The sequence below is a fragment of the Salminus brasiliensis genome, chromosome 11 (genome assembly GCF_030463535.1).
Source record: "Salminus brasiliensis chromosome 11, fSalBra1.hap2, whole genome shotgun sequence".
NCBI classification, from domain to species: Eukaryota; Metazoa; Chordata; class Actinopteri; order Characiformes; family Bryconidae; genus Salminus; species Salminus brasiliensis.
The window spans coordinates 964013-981420 of record NC_132888.1 but is presented as its reverse complement, the minus strand read 5'-3'; the positions used below and the strand labels follow the sequence as shown (position 1 = coordinate 981420).

Genomic DNA, 17408 nt, shown 5'->3' with positions numbered 1-17408 from the left:
CATGAGGGGGCGCTCAAAGCCCGATTTGTATTTACTGCAGAGGAGTGAAAGTGAATTACACTCCCCACCTGTAGGGGAAGACCAGGAGCTAAAATACCATCTCAGTCACTGTTTCGGTACCTTGAGGTGCTGTAGCTGTCTGCGGTCATCCTCCAACTGTCTCCTCTTATTCTCTATCTCAGCCTGACGCTTCCTCTTCTCCTGAAACACAGAGACAGACAGAGAGACAGAGAAAGACTCAGACTCAGATCACACTCAGCCTTCATATCCATATAACTACTGTGGGCTGAATAAGAGAAGCTAAACTGCTGCAGGTTGATGGGTGGGGTTAAACAGCTGTAGACTAAATTAGCACAGCTAAACTACTGTAGGCTGAATGGGTGGGGCTGAACTGCTGTAGGCTGAATAGGCGGGGCTAAACTGCTATTAGCTAAATGGGCGCGATGAATTATCTTATCCATTTCTAAAATTACACAAAACTATCTGCCAACAGAATAAGACCATTTCAGATGATAAAATCACAAGTACTAATAAGCTAGAAATTAGATCATTAATCTTATTATATTTCTATAACAATCTTTAATAATAATCTTTAGACTGCATTTAAGAGGTTTACACTTACAGAGACATTACTTTTAGCAGTGGGCATCGCTCAGCACACCCATCATAGCATAGCTTTATATTAAGACTGCTTGCTTTGAAGGTTTACCACAATATGACTGTATCTAATTCACTGTATAGGATTCAGATCGCTGACTCACTGGAAAGAGTCGATGTATGAAATTGATCAGCAAACTGAAGTGCTCTTATTACTAATGCACGGTCAGTTCAATCAGACATGCTGCCACTGGACGGGGTCAAACCTCTACGGTCTGCAGCCTACCACACTATCACTCCACTGACCACACTATCACTCCACTGACCACTCCAACAATGACAGGAAAAGGCTAAAAAATGAGGAAAAACCAAATGACTATTCTAGACACACACTCGCCCAAGGCAGCCCCTCAGGAAACACCTCGTGTCTGACATTAGAGAAGAGCCGGGGTTAAAGACTGTTCGAGTGTTTCTGCGAGGGCTCTCCTCATCTCCATCAATAATTCAGCAAAGTGCCTTCACACACAGCTGCAAACGCTCTACACACCGGCGGGACAGGTCTCTGACTGGAATTCAGGAGTGTTTTATATCACAGCTGTAAAGTTAAAATTTTTATTAGGGCTGCAACTACTGACTATTTCCATAATCAATTAATTGATTAATAAGGAAAATAAACAGTGCAAAAGCTCTCCAGGGTGTAAACATAAGAGCTTAGAGCGTTCACACCTGTCAAATTAATTTGAATAAAAAATGGCATAATTAGTTCCCACTACAACTATAACTAATGGCTATTTCTGTCATTGATTGATCGATAAATTATGATTTCGATACATCAATTAATCAAGAAAAGAAATTCTGCAAAAGTTCCCCAGTTATTTGGTCTGCACCTGAGTACAGGCACAGCGTTCACACCTGTCAAAATACACTGAATTAAAAATCAGCAGGATTAGTTCATACTAGGGCTGCAACTAATGACTATTCTTATAAATGATTAGTCAGCCAATTATGAGTTCAATCAATCGATTAATCAGGAAAATAAAAAAAGTGTTCAAAAGTGCACTAGAGTGTACACATAAGTGTTTTTTTTTTAGTTTTCAGAGTGTTCACACCTGTCAAAATAAACTGAATTAAAAATCATTAGTTTACACCACGACTATAAATAATGGCTATCTCTGTCATTGATTGATCAATCGATTACGATTTCAATAAATCGATTATTCAGGAAAAGAAATTCCGCAAAAGTTTGTTCAGTTATTTGGTCTGCACCTGAGTTCAGGCAGAGCGTTCACACCTGCTGAAATAAACCGAATTAAAAATCAGCAGGATTAGTTCACACTAGGTCTGCAACTGAAGACGATTCCTATAAATGATTTGTCAATCCATAATCACTTTGATTAATCAATTAATCAGGAAAAGAACAGGAACAGAAGTCCATTAGAGTGCACACCTGTGAAAATACACTGAATTGAAAAGGATTAGTTAACACTAGCTCTGCCACTGAAGACTAATGACACCTTTATTAGCAGTTAAGACAGAAGGCCCGAAGCCTGGATACATTGATTATATAAAGTCTATTCACAACAACAGCCCCGCCGGCCAGCGTTCAGTAACCCAGTGTTCTGTTCTCTTGGGGCTTTCAGGTCACATCAGTTGAGATTGTGCACTTACAGCTATGGCCTGCAGTCTCTCTTGCTGTGTCAAAGCCTCCGACATCCTGCAACAGAGAACAACAACACATGCATTGTTACTGAGGTTGGAGGATTTCAGTGAAAGTCCTGCAACGAGCAACAGTGCACTACATGTCCAAGGTTCTAACAAACAATTCAAATGCACACACTCAGCTTCCCTGTAGAGGACTCTGTGGAGCAGATAGACATCATGACCCTATTGGCTCCATGCTGCCTAATAATGCCAGGCGTGGGGTAGAGGGGTATAAAGCCCCCCAGCATTGAGGAGCTGTGGAGCAGTGGAAGAACCGTGCAGAACTTAATATCCAAGGTCCTGACCTCAGTAACGTTCTTAGTCACTGAATTCAATCAAATCCTCACAGCAATGATCCTCCTCCAGAATCTAGTAGAAAGTCTTCTTCTCTGGACAGTAGAGACAGTTACTCCTACAGAAGCAGCATCAGCTCTTTTAATACCCTTGATTTCAAAAGAAGCAGTGAATGAGCAGGTGTCCCAATACTTTTGTCAATGTGTTCAGAGGAAACAGGGTGCAGAATAGGGGTGGATGGATCATGCTTTGGGGTTGGAAGAGGACGAACGGGCAGGATAATGACCCTAAACACACCTCAGAATCCACGATGGATCACCCCGAAAGGAGCAAGCTGAAGAAATGACCAGTAAAGGTGGTCAAAAACTCTCAGTATCAGAATCCCTGCAGTTCGTTCAGGTAAACAGGGCTAATTCTGCTCTCTGTGCGCTCTGAAGAGGTTACTGCTTATCATAATAATAACAGTTATCACAATAATGATAATAATGATAAAACATCATCACACCTACACTTCGGTCTCGGCACTGAAATCAAGTTCCCGACCTTCCTACTATAGTGGAGGTGTTGGACTGTGAGGGAAAGCAGCTCTCTACTCCATCTCCATGCAGCAGTTTGAGTGTTCAGACAGCTGCTGTACGAGTAATAAGGCCAGCTGTGGGCCTGGGAGTGTGTAATGTGTCCAGGAAGGCCTCTCTGCTGTAAAACGTGCTTTACACGTCTCTCCGCGGAGGGAAAACAGCTCGATAGCAGATCAATAGCGTAATGGGAAGCTGTTTTCCTTTAGTCCCGGAAAAAACAAACCGGCACAGACGAGCGGGGCTGTACCGGCCACACCGAGGCAGCGGCGGAGGAGGCTGGAGTTATGGGCGGCATGTAAGTCTCAGCGCCGTTAACAGCCTTTCACATTCCTGCGTAATTGATTCCAGACCGTCTGCATGAAGCTGAACCTGAGGGAAGCCCTCCTCTACAGGAAATAAATTAATTCATTAATAGGAATAGTCGCACATTCAAAGCCTCTGACTGAACCTGAGCTATGTGTCCTTGATTACACACCCAACCGAGCAGCAGATGTAGAGCCGCTCTCACTGAACACGCCTTATTCAGCCCCTGTGAGCAGAAAGGTGCAGAGTGAGACGAGCGCAGTCAGAGTGGAACCGGCTGTGGAACCGAGTCTCACGCTACAGAAACCTACTGACCCTGATTTCTTTACTGTGGTGGTGGTGGAGACTCTGTAGATTTACTTTATGTCCACATATTTGTGGACACCCCTTCTAACAAATGCATTCAGCTACTTTAAGCTGCATCCATTACCAAGTACTGCCAATAGAATAGGACCCTCTGGAGCTCAATGCTGCCTAACACCAGGCGTGGGCTAGAGGGGTATAAAGCCCCCCAGCATTGAGAAGCTGTGGAGCAGTGGAGGAACTGTGTTCTCTGGAATGATGGTGGAGGAGCTCCATCCAGTACTTTTGGAATCACCAACGCTCTTGTTGCTGAATACAATCAAATCCTCACAGCAATGCTTCTCCAGAATCTAGTAGAAAGTCTTCTTCTCTGGACAGTAGAGACAGTTACTCCAACAGAAACTATTTTAATAGAATTAATTTCAGAAGAAGCAGTGAACGAGCAGGTGTCCCAATACTTTTGTCTATATAGTATATTTGGCAGGGAAGATTGACGACAGTCTAAGTTCAAAGTGATTGGTATACCAGGTGGTTGCTATGAAGTTCTAGTGTTTGCCATGCAAGAATCTTGCTAAATGGTTGCGAGGGCTGTTGATGACAGGGTTGTGGGTTCGATACCCGGGCTCGGCAAGATGCCACCGTTGGGCCCTTGAGCAAGGCCCTTCACTCTCTCTGAGTTGGCTGCCCACCGCTCTGGGGGTGTGTGTGCTCACTGCCCCTAGTTCTAGTTCACTGACTAACCGTATTTGGGGTCAGAGATCAATCATGTTGATCAGGTTTAAGCTAGTAGAGCGAGCCGGTTGCGTGTGTTTAGACTGTCTGTTTTGTTTGTAGAGCTGCAAATTAATAAAACAGAATTATAAATACATTTATTTTATTGATTATTATTTCAGGAGTGCTGTCTTACTACGATACAGTACAGTAATTATCTCTAATAATATAGAACAGTGCTGCTGCAAATCTCCAAATCCCTCGTATTTCCGAAAACAACAGAAATTCTGATACATAAGGAACAACTGCAGATTCACTTCATGGAGAAAAGTGAAGAACAGATACAAGGTTTTTATGTAACAACTACAATAATTATGAGATAAGAGCATTAGGGCAGATTTTCAGGGGACAATATAACGCATTAAGACATTTACACACTTCACACACAGATCAGCCATTACATTAGTACCACTGCCAGCTGAAGTGAATAGCACTGATGATCTGGGTCCAGTGGCTCCTGCCTGTCGAGGCTCTCCACCAGAACATCAGGCAGGTCTTGTGGGGTGTTCTCTCCCAGTAGGGCAGTGGTCAGTCCCTACCAAAAGTGATCCAAGGTCAGAACCTGGTGTATCATTGACAGGGTCATGGGCACCCAAGGCACTCACTGATGCTCATGGAGGCCCGGCCCACCTCACAACTAACGTTAGTCTTGGTGTCGGATACCACAGCAGGCCACCTTCAATAAGGTGGACCTAGTCACCATCAGGCAGGTGGTGCTAATCTTATGGCTGAGCAGTGTATGCTCTTGCTTTATGAAGGGTTATGCATATAGCTGTAATAACTGAGCCATTATTCAGGTGATTATGTACTGCATGCCATATGTGCCAACGCACACTCTTAATGCTCTTATAATGCATTATGAATACAGGGTACATAGGACGGCTTACCATTAGAGGACAGCTTACACTGACCCTAAAAAACCCTCCCTACACTACAGTAACTCTCTGTAATGCCCGTGTAGGACTCCTGTCATAACTCCAGCAGATAAAGGCTGGGAAACGTCCCGCACCAGGCCAGCAGTGGCCATGAAGTATCAGAGCTGATAAAAATGAGGACATGCAGTGGGGAGATGGGCAACGGAAGGCCAAGTTAAGTCTGGCACAATGCTGCCTTTTGTCACAGTGAGTTTTATGGCTGTGTTCTGCTCCGGTCCAGAGAAAGAGCTTCTCTCCTGAAACAGGGCCACGGGGAACAGGCATCCAGCTGATTACGGAGAACCCGACGGTCCACCCTGCTAGCGATGGTCACATGCCCAGCCCTGAGAGGACAAACTGAAACATGTTTACAGATAAGGTCCTTCTCTCTTTCAGTCCAAAATCCACCAATTTCACACTCAGGGAATCGCCCGGTCACGCTGCACCACAGAGTCCGAGGAATGGCTTAAAGGAACGCTCCCAAAAATGCTAGCATGGCTAGCAGTGAATGCAAACTAACAGTGGCCCATTAAATGGTCTGATTCTCAAACTGCTAACCAGCTACTGGCATTCGTTCTTTATTAGCATGTTAGTGGTTTTATTTGATCCACTGGCAGACCCAGTAGGGGGCACCAGTCGTTTAGGAGTACAACAACATGCTGAGAGTAAATAGCAGAAACCATGAACACTGGATACCACAGAAACACTGGATACCACATAAACACTGGATACCACATGAACACTGATACCACATAAACACTGATACCACATAAACACTGGAACCACAGAGACACTGGAACCACAGAAACACTGGAACCACAGAGACACTGGAACCACATAAACACTGGATACCACATAAACACTGGATACCACAGAAACACTGGAACCACAGAGACACTGGAACCACAGAGACACTGGATACCACATAAACACTGATACCACAGAAACACTGGATACCACAGAAACACTGATACCACAGAAACACTGGATACCACATAAACACTGGATACCACATAAACACTGATACCACAGAAACACTGGATACCACAGAAACACTGATACCACAGAAACACTGATACCACAGAAACACTGATACCACAGAAACACTGGATACCACATAAACACTGATACCACAGAAACACTGATACCACAGAAACACTGATACCACAGAAACACTGGATACCACAGAAACACTGGATACCACAGAAACACTGATACCACAGAAACACTGGAACCACAGAAACACTGGATACCACATAAACACTGATACCACAGAAACACTGGATACCACAGAAACACTGGATACCACAGAAACACTGATACCACAGAAACACTGGAACCACAGAAACACTGGAACCACAGAGACACTGGATACCACATAAACACTGATACCACAGAAACACTGATACCACAGAAACACTGGATACCACAGAAACACTGGATACCACAGAAACACTGATACCACAGAAACACTGGATACTGTAGCCGTAGTCTTTTTAAATAGCCATATAAAATCCTTCTTTGCGAGTATTCCTCCCCGTAATCACTAACAACTAGCAGCAGCTAATGAGCATCATCTACCTTCTGCAATGCTAAGCAGCTGCTCGTTCAGTATTAGCAGAGGTAGGATTGTGAGCGTTCTCCTGCACATGCCTACACATGACTGAGCTGTGAGTGAACTCAAACCCACTCCAGCCCCACCGCGCTGAGCGGTCCATATGAGATTAGCATCAGCGCTGAAGCTCTGCGCTGGGCAGAAAGTCACTGGTGATTCATCCACTACACCTACTCGCAACACTCTGGAGCCAGCTAACCGTAACTCACACCACAGAGAAGCCCATCTCTCTCTCACACACACACACACACACACAGCCAAGCAAAGCATTTACTAAGGTCTTCTAGTTTGTGTAAAAGTGACCCATAATCCTACACTATATCGACAAAAGTATTGGGACACCTGCTCATTCACTGTTTTTTCTGAAATCAAGGGTATTAAAAGAGCTGATCCTGCTTCTGTTGGAGTAACTGTCTCTACTGTCCAGAGAAGAAGACTTTCTACTAGATTCTGGAGAAACATTGCTGTGAGGATTTGATTGCCTTCAGTGACAAGAGCATTAGTGAGGTCAGGATGTTGGATAGATGATCACCACCCAACCTCATCATCCCCAACTCATCCCAAAAGTACTGGATGGAGCTCCTCCACCATCATTCCAGAGAGCACAGTTCCTCCACTGCTCCACAGCTCCTCAATGCTGGGGGGCTTCATACCCCTCTAGCCCACGCCTGGCATTATTAGGCAGCATGGAGCCAATAGGGTCATGATGTTGATCTGCTCCAGAGAGTCCTATTCTATTGGCAGTACTTCTTCTCTACAAGTATCTGAATGCATTCATTAGAAGGGGTGTCCACAAACCTTTAGTATATGCCCACAATCAGCCCTAATTAGCAAATCCACCCACATCGGGAGGCGGACGATCGCTGCCCGCAGTTCCGCTGCTATCAGCTCCATCACTGGGAGACCTTTAATCTGGCCTCCGCTCTCAGCAGGTTTACTCCCCTAATCTGGGATTAATCCAACCAAACACGGCAGTCGGATTAGAACGGTGTCTAAAACAGAGGTTTGGGAGCAGGGAGGGATCTTTGGGAGGTGGAGGCTCTTGGGCTGGAAAAGGTGTCTGTACAACCTCGAGCCCCAGCTTTCCTCTTCTGCATTTCAACAAGAAGAATGGAAAATCATCAGGGAGTCCAGGAAAAATACAGCTCCGGCCAGCTCCTTCAGATCCGGGAGCTGTGCGCGAGCCCTGAAAGGATGATCGCTTCTCAGCCCAGCTCTGTTTCTGATGGACGCCGCTGGACGCCACGCTCAGGCCTCCGGCGACCTTTTCAACACTTCACTCAGGACCTGATAACAGAGCTCTAAATACCAGAGGAAGACGCCAGCCAGGGACAACGAGGAGCCAATCAGCGTCGGGCAGAGTAAAAAAAACCCTGCAAATAAAGGTTCCTAAATGGATGCTATTGAACCTTTACAGTATGTGGAGGACCTCTGAAAAGGTTCTGTATATTTAATATAAGAGGGAGATTTTCAATGAAAGGTTCTTTAAGGAGCTTTTTTTTGGTTCTTTATCACTCCAGAACCCGTCTTGGAACCGTTATTTTTGAACATGTATAAATAAGAACTTTTGGTTCCCTAAAGAACTCAAAAGGATGCTTTTTGGAGCTAAATAGAAACCTTTGTTCCTGAGTTTACTCTTACACCTTTTAAAAGGGTTCTTCAAGGCTCCTAGTAAAGAAAATGGTTCCACATAGAACCACCTGAATGCATAAATGCTTATTTGCCTGGTTAAATGGTTCCTCATATACAAGCGAAACCGTCTGTAGATGAAGGTTTAAGGATTCTTTATATAAATGTTTTAAAAATGGTTCTATGCAGAACTAAATAGGGTTCTATGGTTATTATAAGTTATTACGCATTCCTCTGTAGAACTGCAGAGAGTTCTTTTACATGTAATAAAAGTGGAACCCCTTTTGGGTTCTGTACAAAACCATTTAATGAACATCTATAAAAGAACCATCTACAAGGGGTTGTCATTGATATGAAGAACCATTGATGCATTCAAGGGATTCTTCGAGAACCTTTGCCATTACTAAAGAACATTTGGAGAAGCAACACATTCTTAAAAAAATCATAATAACCATAGAACCCTATTTAGTTCTGCATAGAACCATTTTTAAAACATTTATATAAAGAATCCTTAAACCTTCATCTACAGACGGTTTCGCTTGTATATGAGGAACCATTTAACCAGGCAAATAAGCATTTATGCATTCAGATGGTTCTATGTGGAACCATTTTCTTTACTAAAGAAGTCTTGAAGAACCCGTTTTTAAGAGTTCTTAAAGCCCTTAAACTCAGGAACACAGGTTTCTATTTATCTCCAAAAAGCATCTTTTTGAGTTCTTTAGGGAACCAAAAGTTCTTATTTACACATGTTCAAAAATAATAGTTCCAAGCCGGGTTCTGGAGCGCTGAAGAACCAAAAAAAAAAAAGCTCCTTAAAGAACCTTTCATTGGAAATCACTTTTTGAGTGTAATCTAGCTTTGGGTCTGGTTCTGGATTCTGGATTCAGTGGAACTCTCTAAGGCTTTGTCTTGAGAGGAATTTGGGAGGAGGGCTGGGGAGGCTGAAGGTTTTGAGAACTTCCAGTGAGAACAGGGAAGAACTCCACAGAACAGGAGAGGAATCCTTCATCTGTGAAGCCTCAGGACTCGGGGCCTCTCTGGCAGGAAGGGAGGAAACCGCCCTGCTATCCAGCCCCGCGGCGCAGGCTCAGATACGGCCACTCTCAGAGCAGAGATACGGGAGAGTTATGCGGGTCACAGCAGCGAGTAACACCTCGGAGCTGTCAGCCTCTCTCTGGAACCCTCTGGATGGTTTCCAGCCTCGCTCGGGCTCTGAGCAGCATGGAGCGGGAGGTCAAGCAGCCCCACAACTGAGCTTAGCACCATGTCCTCTCTGCCTGCATCAAGTTACAGAACAAAGTATCCATGGAAACGGGAGCAGCACAACCACGCAAATAAGTGAATCACAACCATCTTTTAGGTTGAACTGGAGCAGTGTGGGCGTGGCAACGGATGGCCTGTAACCATGGGAATTGATTTAGTGTAACCCAGGCAATGACTGTAGTGTATGGGAGTGATGTAAACATGGAAATGGGTGCAGTCTGATTACAGAAATGGGTGTAGCGTAACCATTGAAACAGACCTCATGTAACAATGGGAATGACTGTAGTGTATTCCTGAACGTGGGTGTGGTGTAACCATTGAAAAGGGTGTAGTGTAACCATGAATGTGGGTGTAGCCTAACCATGAACGTGGGTGTAGTATAACTATTAAAAAGGGTGTAGTGCAACCATGAATGTGGGTGTAGCCTAACCATAAATGTGGGTGTACTGTAACCACTAAAAATGGTGTAGCTTAACCATGAACGTGGGTGTAGTGTAACCACTGAAAAGGGTGTAGCTTAACTATGAACAATGGTGTAGTGTAACCAAGGCAATCGTTGTAGTGTATGGGAGTTATGTAGCCATAAAAACGGACCTACTGTAACTATGGCAATGAGTGTGGTGTAACCATAAACCTGGGTGTAGTGTATATGAGTGTAATTTTACAATGGGGTGTAGTGTAACTACAGAAATTAATGTGGTGTTATTTTGGAAATGTATGTAACCGCAGAAACGGTTTTAAGTGTAACCATGGAAATAGGTGTAATGGAACCATTAAACAGGGTAGAAAAGCATATAGTGTAACTGTGAACAAGGGTGTAGTGTTACTATGGGAACAGGTGTAGTGTATGGGTGTACTGTTGCCATTTAAAAACAAATGTAGTAAATAGGTGTTACCATGTAAATGGTCTAATGTAACTATGGAAACAGGTGTAGCGTAACTATGACAACATGTGCATAGTAGTAGTGTATAGGGGTAGTGTAACTATGGGACTGGGTATGTGTTCGGGAGGAAGTGCTTATGGTCATCGCTTGTAGAGAGTGATGAGGATGTTCCAGCTGGGTCTGGATGATCAGGATAGAGTGTGTGTGTGTGCATGTGTGTATGTGCACGTGTGTGTGTGTGTGTGTGTATGTGCACGTGTGTGTGTGTGAGCTGTGATTATCAGCAGCAGGAAGCTGATAGAAACAGGAAGAGGCCGTGAAGTGAGGGATAAGGGGTGCAACAGCCTTTTCAGTGATTTCTGACTGTAATAGAGGCCTAAACCAGGGTGATTATTGATTGAACAATGTAACCAATTTCTCTAATGATCAAAGGTAGCACAGTTACTGTGTTTACTGCATCCCACCTGTAGGGGGAGCCCAGGAGGTTTTCACGCACTGCTGCTTTCTCTGTGTCTCTGTAGAAAATGTGACTTAAACTAAACGGACAAAAGTATTGGGACACCTGCTCATACAGTGCTTCTTCTGAAATCAAGGGTATTAAAAGAGCTGCTTCTGTTGGAGTAACTGTCTCTACTGTCCAGAGAAGAAGACATTGCTGTGAGGATTTGATTGCATTCAGCAGCAACAGCGATAGTGAGGTCAGGATGTTGGATGGATGATCACCACCCCACCTCCTCAGCCCCTATAGTCCACGCCTGGCATTAGGCAGCATGGTGCCAGTAGGGTCAACAGGGACTAGACAAGCTGTGTGTGTGCATTTGGACTTCTGAGTAGCGCAGGCATTCATTAGAAGGGGTGTCCACAAACATTAGGACCAAGTTGTAACATTTACAACACATCTGTGAACTCTGAGGGTTCTACACTGCTGTCAGTGAGAGAGGCAGAGGGCTAAGGCAGCGGGAGCAGAACGTCAGGCTGAAGAATGCAGTGAGCCTCAGCAGACGAGGCTCGGACAGATAAGAGCTGCTCTGTTGGAAAAATGGCACGGCAGAGCGTGACTCCTCCGGCGTGGTGAAGTGGACTGAGCGGCTTTCTAAATCAGGGTCATGAGAGTTCTCAGCCCCACACAGGCTCGAAACATCAGCACAGCAAAGCATCATGAATAAACAATGCAGAATCACTGCGCTCGGGGTTGATCGATATTCCTGAACCTGCTTTAACACAGGGAGGCTCAGGAGGAACGGCTTCTCCATTCAGATCAGACAGGCTGCTGCTTTTAATGCTCAGGCCTGCAGCGAAACAATGGAGCTTATTCACCAACCATTCTTAAGAAGACATTTCTTCTCCAACCCCCGATCCCACGGTTTTAACGAAGACTCTGCTGTTCTCCAGGGTTTCCTTACCGGGGATGTGTTCAGTTTAGGAATCTGACCTACACTTTCTGTTAGGACAAGAACTAATGTAAGAACATTATGAAGAAGATACTGCTGAATGAGGCTCAGTGCAGTAATATAGATAAAACACACCGACTCAAAAACGTTACCTTTGGAAAATGTGGTTCTCTGAGCTAAAAATAAAACTTTGTAAACAAATAACTTTGAGTTTACAAATTCATTTTTTAGCAATAATAATATCATCGAACCCCAGTCTCCCACATGGCGTGGTAGCTCAGTGGCAGGTAGTGGTGTTATCTGTTGCTCCACACCAACCAAATTCAAATATTATTCAAATATCCAATTTAATGTCCATTTGTTTGTTAGTGCAGTTCAAAATATCCAGCAGGAGGCTTTGATTTCTAATCATCCGATCAAACGAATTTATCTCATAAACTCTGTATATAAGCCCAAACTTCAGTTCTTCACTCTCACAACGAGATTACTTTCATAATTGACATAAATAAAAATTCTGTCCTGCACCGAAGTGGTGGAACGAACTTCTCCTTGGTGTCTGAACAGTCCAACGCTTACTGTCCTCAAACCAAGACTGAAGACCCTCCTCTTCTGAGAGGACTCAGTGTGCAGAGTGTAGAGTGTGTGGAGTATTAGGGTCTCCAGACTGACTTCTGTATTTAGTAGAGTCTAAGATTAGAGGATCTTCTGGACTCTGTATAAACTAGATAAGGGTCTTTTCTGAGGGACGGTGAAGCTCTTCTGGAAGTCGCTCTGGAGAAAAGAGTCTGATAAAGGCTGTTAATGGAAATGTAAATAAGATTGGCCCTTAAACAGAACCCTGATGGACTCATAAAATATACTAAACTTAAATGGTACCAAATTGTTTATAATAGTTGGTAATATAATATATTTAATCCTTAACCTAGGACATAGAGGGGTTAAAGAGCTCCAAGCTGGTTATTTCTAATGGTCTAATCAGTTAAAAAAGCTCAGAGCTGGTGATTTCTAAGCCATCTCTAAAAATTCTGAACACTAATCAGATAAATTCAAAGCAATAGTATTTCAATTATTATTTCAATTATTTGGGGCAGTGTTTTTATCAATACTGCTAAATCTGGCAACCACACCAGCAGGCGATGCATCACCCAACAATAATAGTGGAAATCACTGTTGTTGTTCATGGCACACAGCCGAAACCTGCTCCTGCCCTCGTTAGAGCTTAATGGTGCCAAATCTATCAATTGCACAGACCTCCTGATCAATACCCGGCGGTGGCCCGCTTCAGAGGGCCCGCTGACCCAGTGTCTGAGAAGGCCACTCGAGCGTAAAGTTGACTGACACAGCTTTTGGCGCTGATGGTGTTTTGGAGCCGTGGACTCCGGCCCAGCTCACAGATCTGCTGCCAAACTTGCTCCGCTCACTTTCTTACGAGCGATTAATAAAGGAGCAGATCCAGAGCAGTGCTAATTAAAATCAGAGCGTACGGCAGCAGGACCATTCAGAGTGAGTAGGTGTCTTACACCACGTCCATAAAGCATGGCCCGCTGACGGACGGTGACCACACTGACCAAGCAGGCAGGGATAACTACTGCTAAACCCCTTAACCCATTTAATACAGCCCACATCTCACATTTAGAGAGGAGCTTCTATTAGAAACTCAGTCAACATAATTCACTTCTACTCCAGCCTCTCTCATCCCTCACACTTACACTTACAGTACGACTAAATATGTAAAAGAGCTCTGTTCTGATTGGCTGTGCTGGAATAAGACTTCCCTAGACCCCAACTACAGGGACCCCAACTACTTTCTTTAGTCCCCCAAAACTAAAGAAAGGGTGGTCACGCCCCCTCTGAAACCTAAATAAGGGTTTGCCACACCCACTGCCCCCAAAAAATCAAAGTAGGGAAGGCCACGCCCCCTCTTAAACCTAAAAACGGGGGCCACACCCACACCTCCCCCCACACACACAAAAATGAAGGGGTGGCTTTGTCCCCTTTTCAACACTAACACTGGGTTGCCATGCCCCCCCCCCCCCTTAACACCTGAGTAAAGGGGTGACACCTCAAAAAAGAAGAGGCGGCAACGCCCCCCTCTCAAACCTGAATACAAGATTGACATGCCCGCTGACAAAAAAAATTAAAGAAGGGGTGTCAAAGCCCCCTCTCGCACCTCATCATGGGGTGGCACACCCCACCAAAAAAACTAAATAAGGGTTTGCCACACCCCACCCCCCTCAAAAGAGAAAGAAAGGGTGGCAACGCCCCCTCTCATATAAAGAAAAAAATAAAGTGTAACCACGCCCCTTTCAGGCCTAAATATGAAGTTACCCCACCCCCCTGTCAAAAAAAAATATGAAAGAATGTGTAGCAATGCCGCCTCTCAAACCTAAATGTGAGGCTGCCACGCCCCCAGCCAAAAAAAATAGGCATGGCAAAGCCCCCTCTCAAACTTAAATGTGGGGTTGCCTTCTGTATTTTTTTGGCTGGGGGCGTGGCAAGCCCACATTTAAGTCTGAGAGGGGGCTTTGCAACGCCTTCTTTAGTTTTTTGGTTAAAGTGAATAGCCCAAACTCAAACCTGAATACAGAGTTGCCATTCAACATCACTCCCTGCCCATCACCCCTTTGCGCCAAAAAAACGAAAACGAAAAAGAGGTGGCCACACCCCTAAAATTAAAAACAAATGGGTGAAAACAAAAATATGCCCTAGCGAGAAGCACGAGAGGTAGTTTCTAAATGAACCTCAGCAGCAAAAACACTGGATACTTTCATTTCAGACAGCAGAAAATAAACAGTAATGGTCTTATAAGTGAATAAGGACTTTGCTGCTGAATATCTGGCAACCTAGGGACACATAGGCACATACAGTGACAGAACTGCATAATAAAGAATAAGACCTTGTTCATGTAATGCATAATTAAAAACAATATTTAAATATTTAACATATACCTATATAGCCATAACATTAAAACCAGCTGAAGTGAAGAACACCGAGGATCTGTCAAGAGCTGGATCTACATATCAGTCAGTGAGTGAAGAACAGTCTGGTCTTGAAGGTGATGAAGGTGCTGAAGCAGGAAAAATGGACAAGCGTAAGAATCTGAGACCAAACTGTGTTCTAGACAATGACTGGGTCAGAACATCAGAACAAGAATGCTGATGGAGGCCCTACCTCACAACTTCTGATGGTGCTCCAGATATCACAGGACACCTTTAGAGGTCTTGTGGAGCCTGCACAATATTAGGTGTGTGGTTTTAATGTTATGGCATCTCTATTAGTGACCTAAAGCTGCTTCGGGGTCAAGGCCTATTGCAGAAAGCACAATTGCAACACACACCAACAACAGCGAAAGGCGCTCAGCTGAGCTGTCAGTGAACCCAACAGTCCACACGGCCATATTGGAGCATCCCACCCATGCACATCCACCTCACATGCCCGACCTGATTTAAAAGCTCGTGCACACGCACAGGCGCGTGCACGTGCATGTTTGCACCGATTGGGTCATGTGTGCTTTAATGCAAAGAGAAAAAACGAGGTTGAATTTTGCTTCTTCCTCGAACTCTCCGTTCCACCTTAAATGGCGCAGCAGTTGCATTAGGGCGCCCAAGGCGCCCTAATGCAACTGCTGCGCCATTTAAGGTGGAACGGAGAGTTCCAATAAGACGCTGGCGAATGTGAAGCAAACATCAGCTCCACAGCAGATCGCCATTGCAAGACACAGATGGACCCTCGAAGGAGGCAGCACGCGGGTTAAATCATCTTAAAGCTTTCATAAACAATAATCAATCAATATTACTCACTCAGCAGGCTGCTATGGTCCTCAGGGTGGAGAAGCGTTTTGCTTGGAGCCTCGATTTCTTCCCCCCAGAAATAAACCAAAAAAAATAAAAAATAGAGAAAATAATCACGATATTGATAACCAGTATTGATCTGTAATCGTGCAACTGATGTTTTTCTCCTTCGTGCACCGATCGACTCCGCGCGTGCCACCCTTAGCCTCTGACGTAGGATGCTGTTTGTTTATTTGTTTGTTTATCTCTCGTTGTTGTTTTTGCTCAGCACGATCATGCATAGGTCTCTTTCCTAAAAAAAACCCCAAACGACACAGCACCCCTCTCTCTCTCTCTCTCTCTCTCTCTCTCTCCTGTGCTCTCTCGCTCTCTTTCTCACATGGTGCGTAATGTTTGATGGTTTGAAGGACACGCCCACTCCCTTAAACACACCCCTACACACAACTATGCACACGTACACACCGCGTAGTGCTCTTTGTTTCCCGCGTTATTGCTGTTGTTATTAAGAATGTTGCTCATTTTTTGTCTGCGCCCGTTTTCGGACAGGCCACGCCCCTTACGGGAGGATTGACTGGTAGTGCACCGCCCCCCACCGGGCTGGCTGTGCGTGTATGTAATGGAGTAGCCAGTTCTGAGAGGGAGGTGAGGGGGGAGGGGCGGGGCACTGGCACGGTTGAACGCTAAATGCAGATCAAGGGGCGTGGCTGGCTGGAAAACGGGTGGAGGGGCAAATAACAATAACAGTACATGAAACGCCTACCTTGTGCTTCCACACTGGCCACTTTATTAGAAACACCTATTTTAGCATCCACACTGGCCACTTTATTAGAAACACCTATTTTAGCATCCACACTGGCCACTTTATTAGAAACACCTACCTTGTGCTTCCACACTGGCCACTTTATTAGAAACACCTATTTTAGCATCCACACTGGCCACTTTATTAGAAACACCTACCTTTTGCATCCACACTGGCCACTTTATTAGAAACACTGGCTAAAAGTGGCCAGTGAATATAAAGCAGAAAGTAGGGGTTTCTAATAAAGTGGCCAGTGAATATAAAGCAGAAGGTAGGGGTTTCTAATAAAGTGGCCAGTGTGGATGCAAAAGCAGGTGTTTCTAATAAAGTGGCCAGTGTGGATGCTAAAATAGGTGTTTCTAATAAAGTGGCCAGTGAATATAAAGCAGAAGGTAGGGGTTTCTAATAAAGTGGCCAGTGAATATAAAGCAGAAGGTAGGGGTTTCTAATAAAGTGGCCAGTGTGGATGCAAAAGCAGGGGTTTCTAATAAAGTGGCCAGTGAATATAAAGCAGAAGGTAGGGGTTTCTAATAAAGTGGCCAGTGAATATAAAGCAGAAGGTAGGGGTTTCTAAT

At 44.6% G+C, this 17408-nt stretch overlaps 1 protein-coding gene across 1 annotated transcript in view; it reads right to left on the bottom strand.

The window, feature by feature from the left end:
• palm1b (paralemmin 1b) overlaps window positions 1-16458 on the bottom strand; it is a 28336-nt gene extending 11878 nt beyond the window's left edge. The window contains exons 1-3 of the mRNA XM_072691276.1: window positions 16044-16458; window positions 2266-2311; window positions 121-201 (exon numbers count right to left, since the gene is read on the bottom strand). Coding sequence (XP_072547377.1) covers window positions 121-201; window positions 2266-2310 — 126 coding nt within the window. The 5' untranslated portion in view covers window position 2311; window positions 16044-16458. The remainder of the gene's footprint in view (window positions 1-120; window positions 202-2265; window positions 2312-16043) is intronic.
• Window positions 16459-17408: the final 950 nt, after the last annotated feature.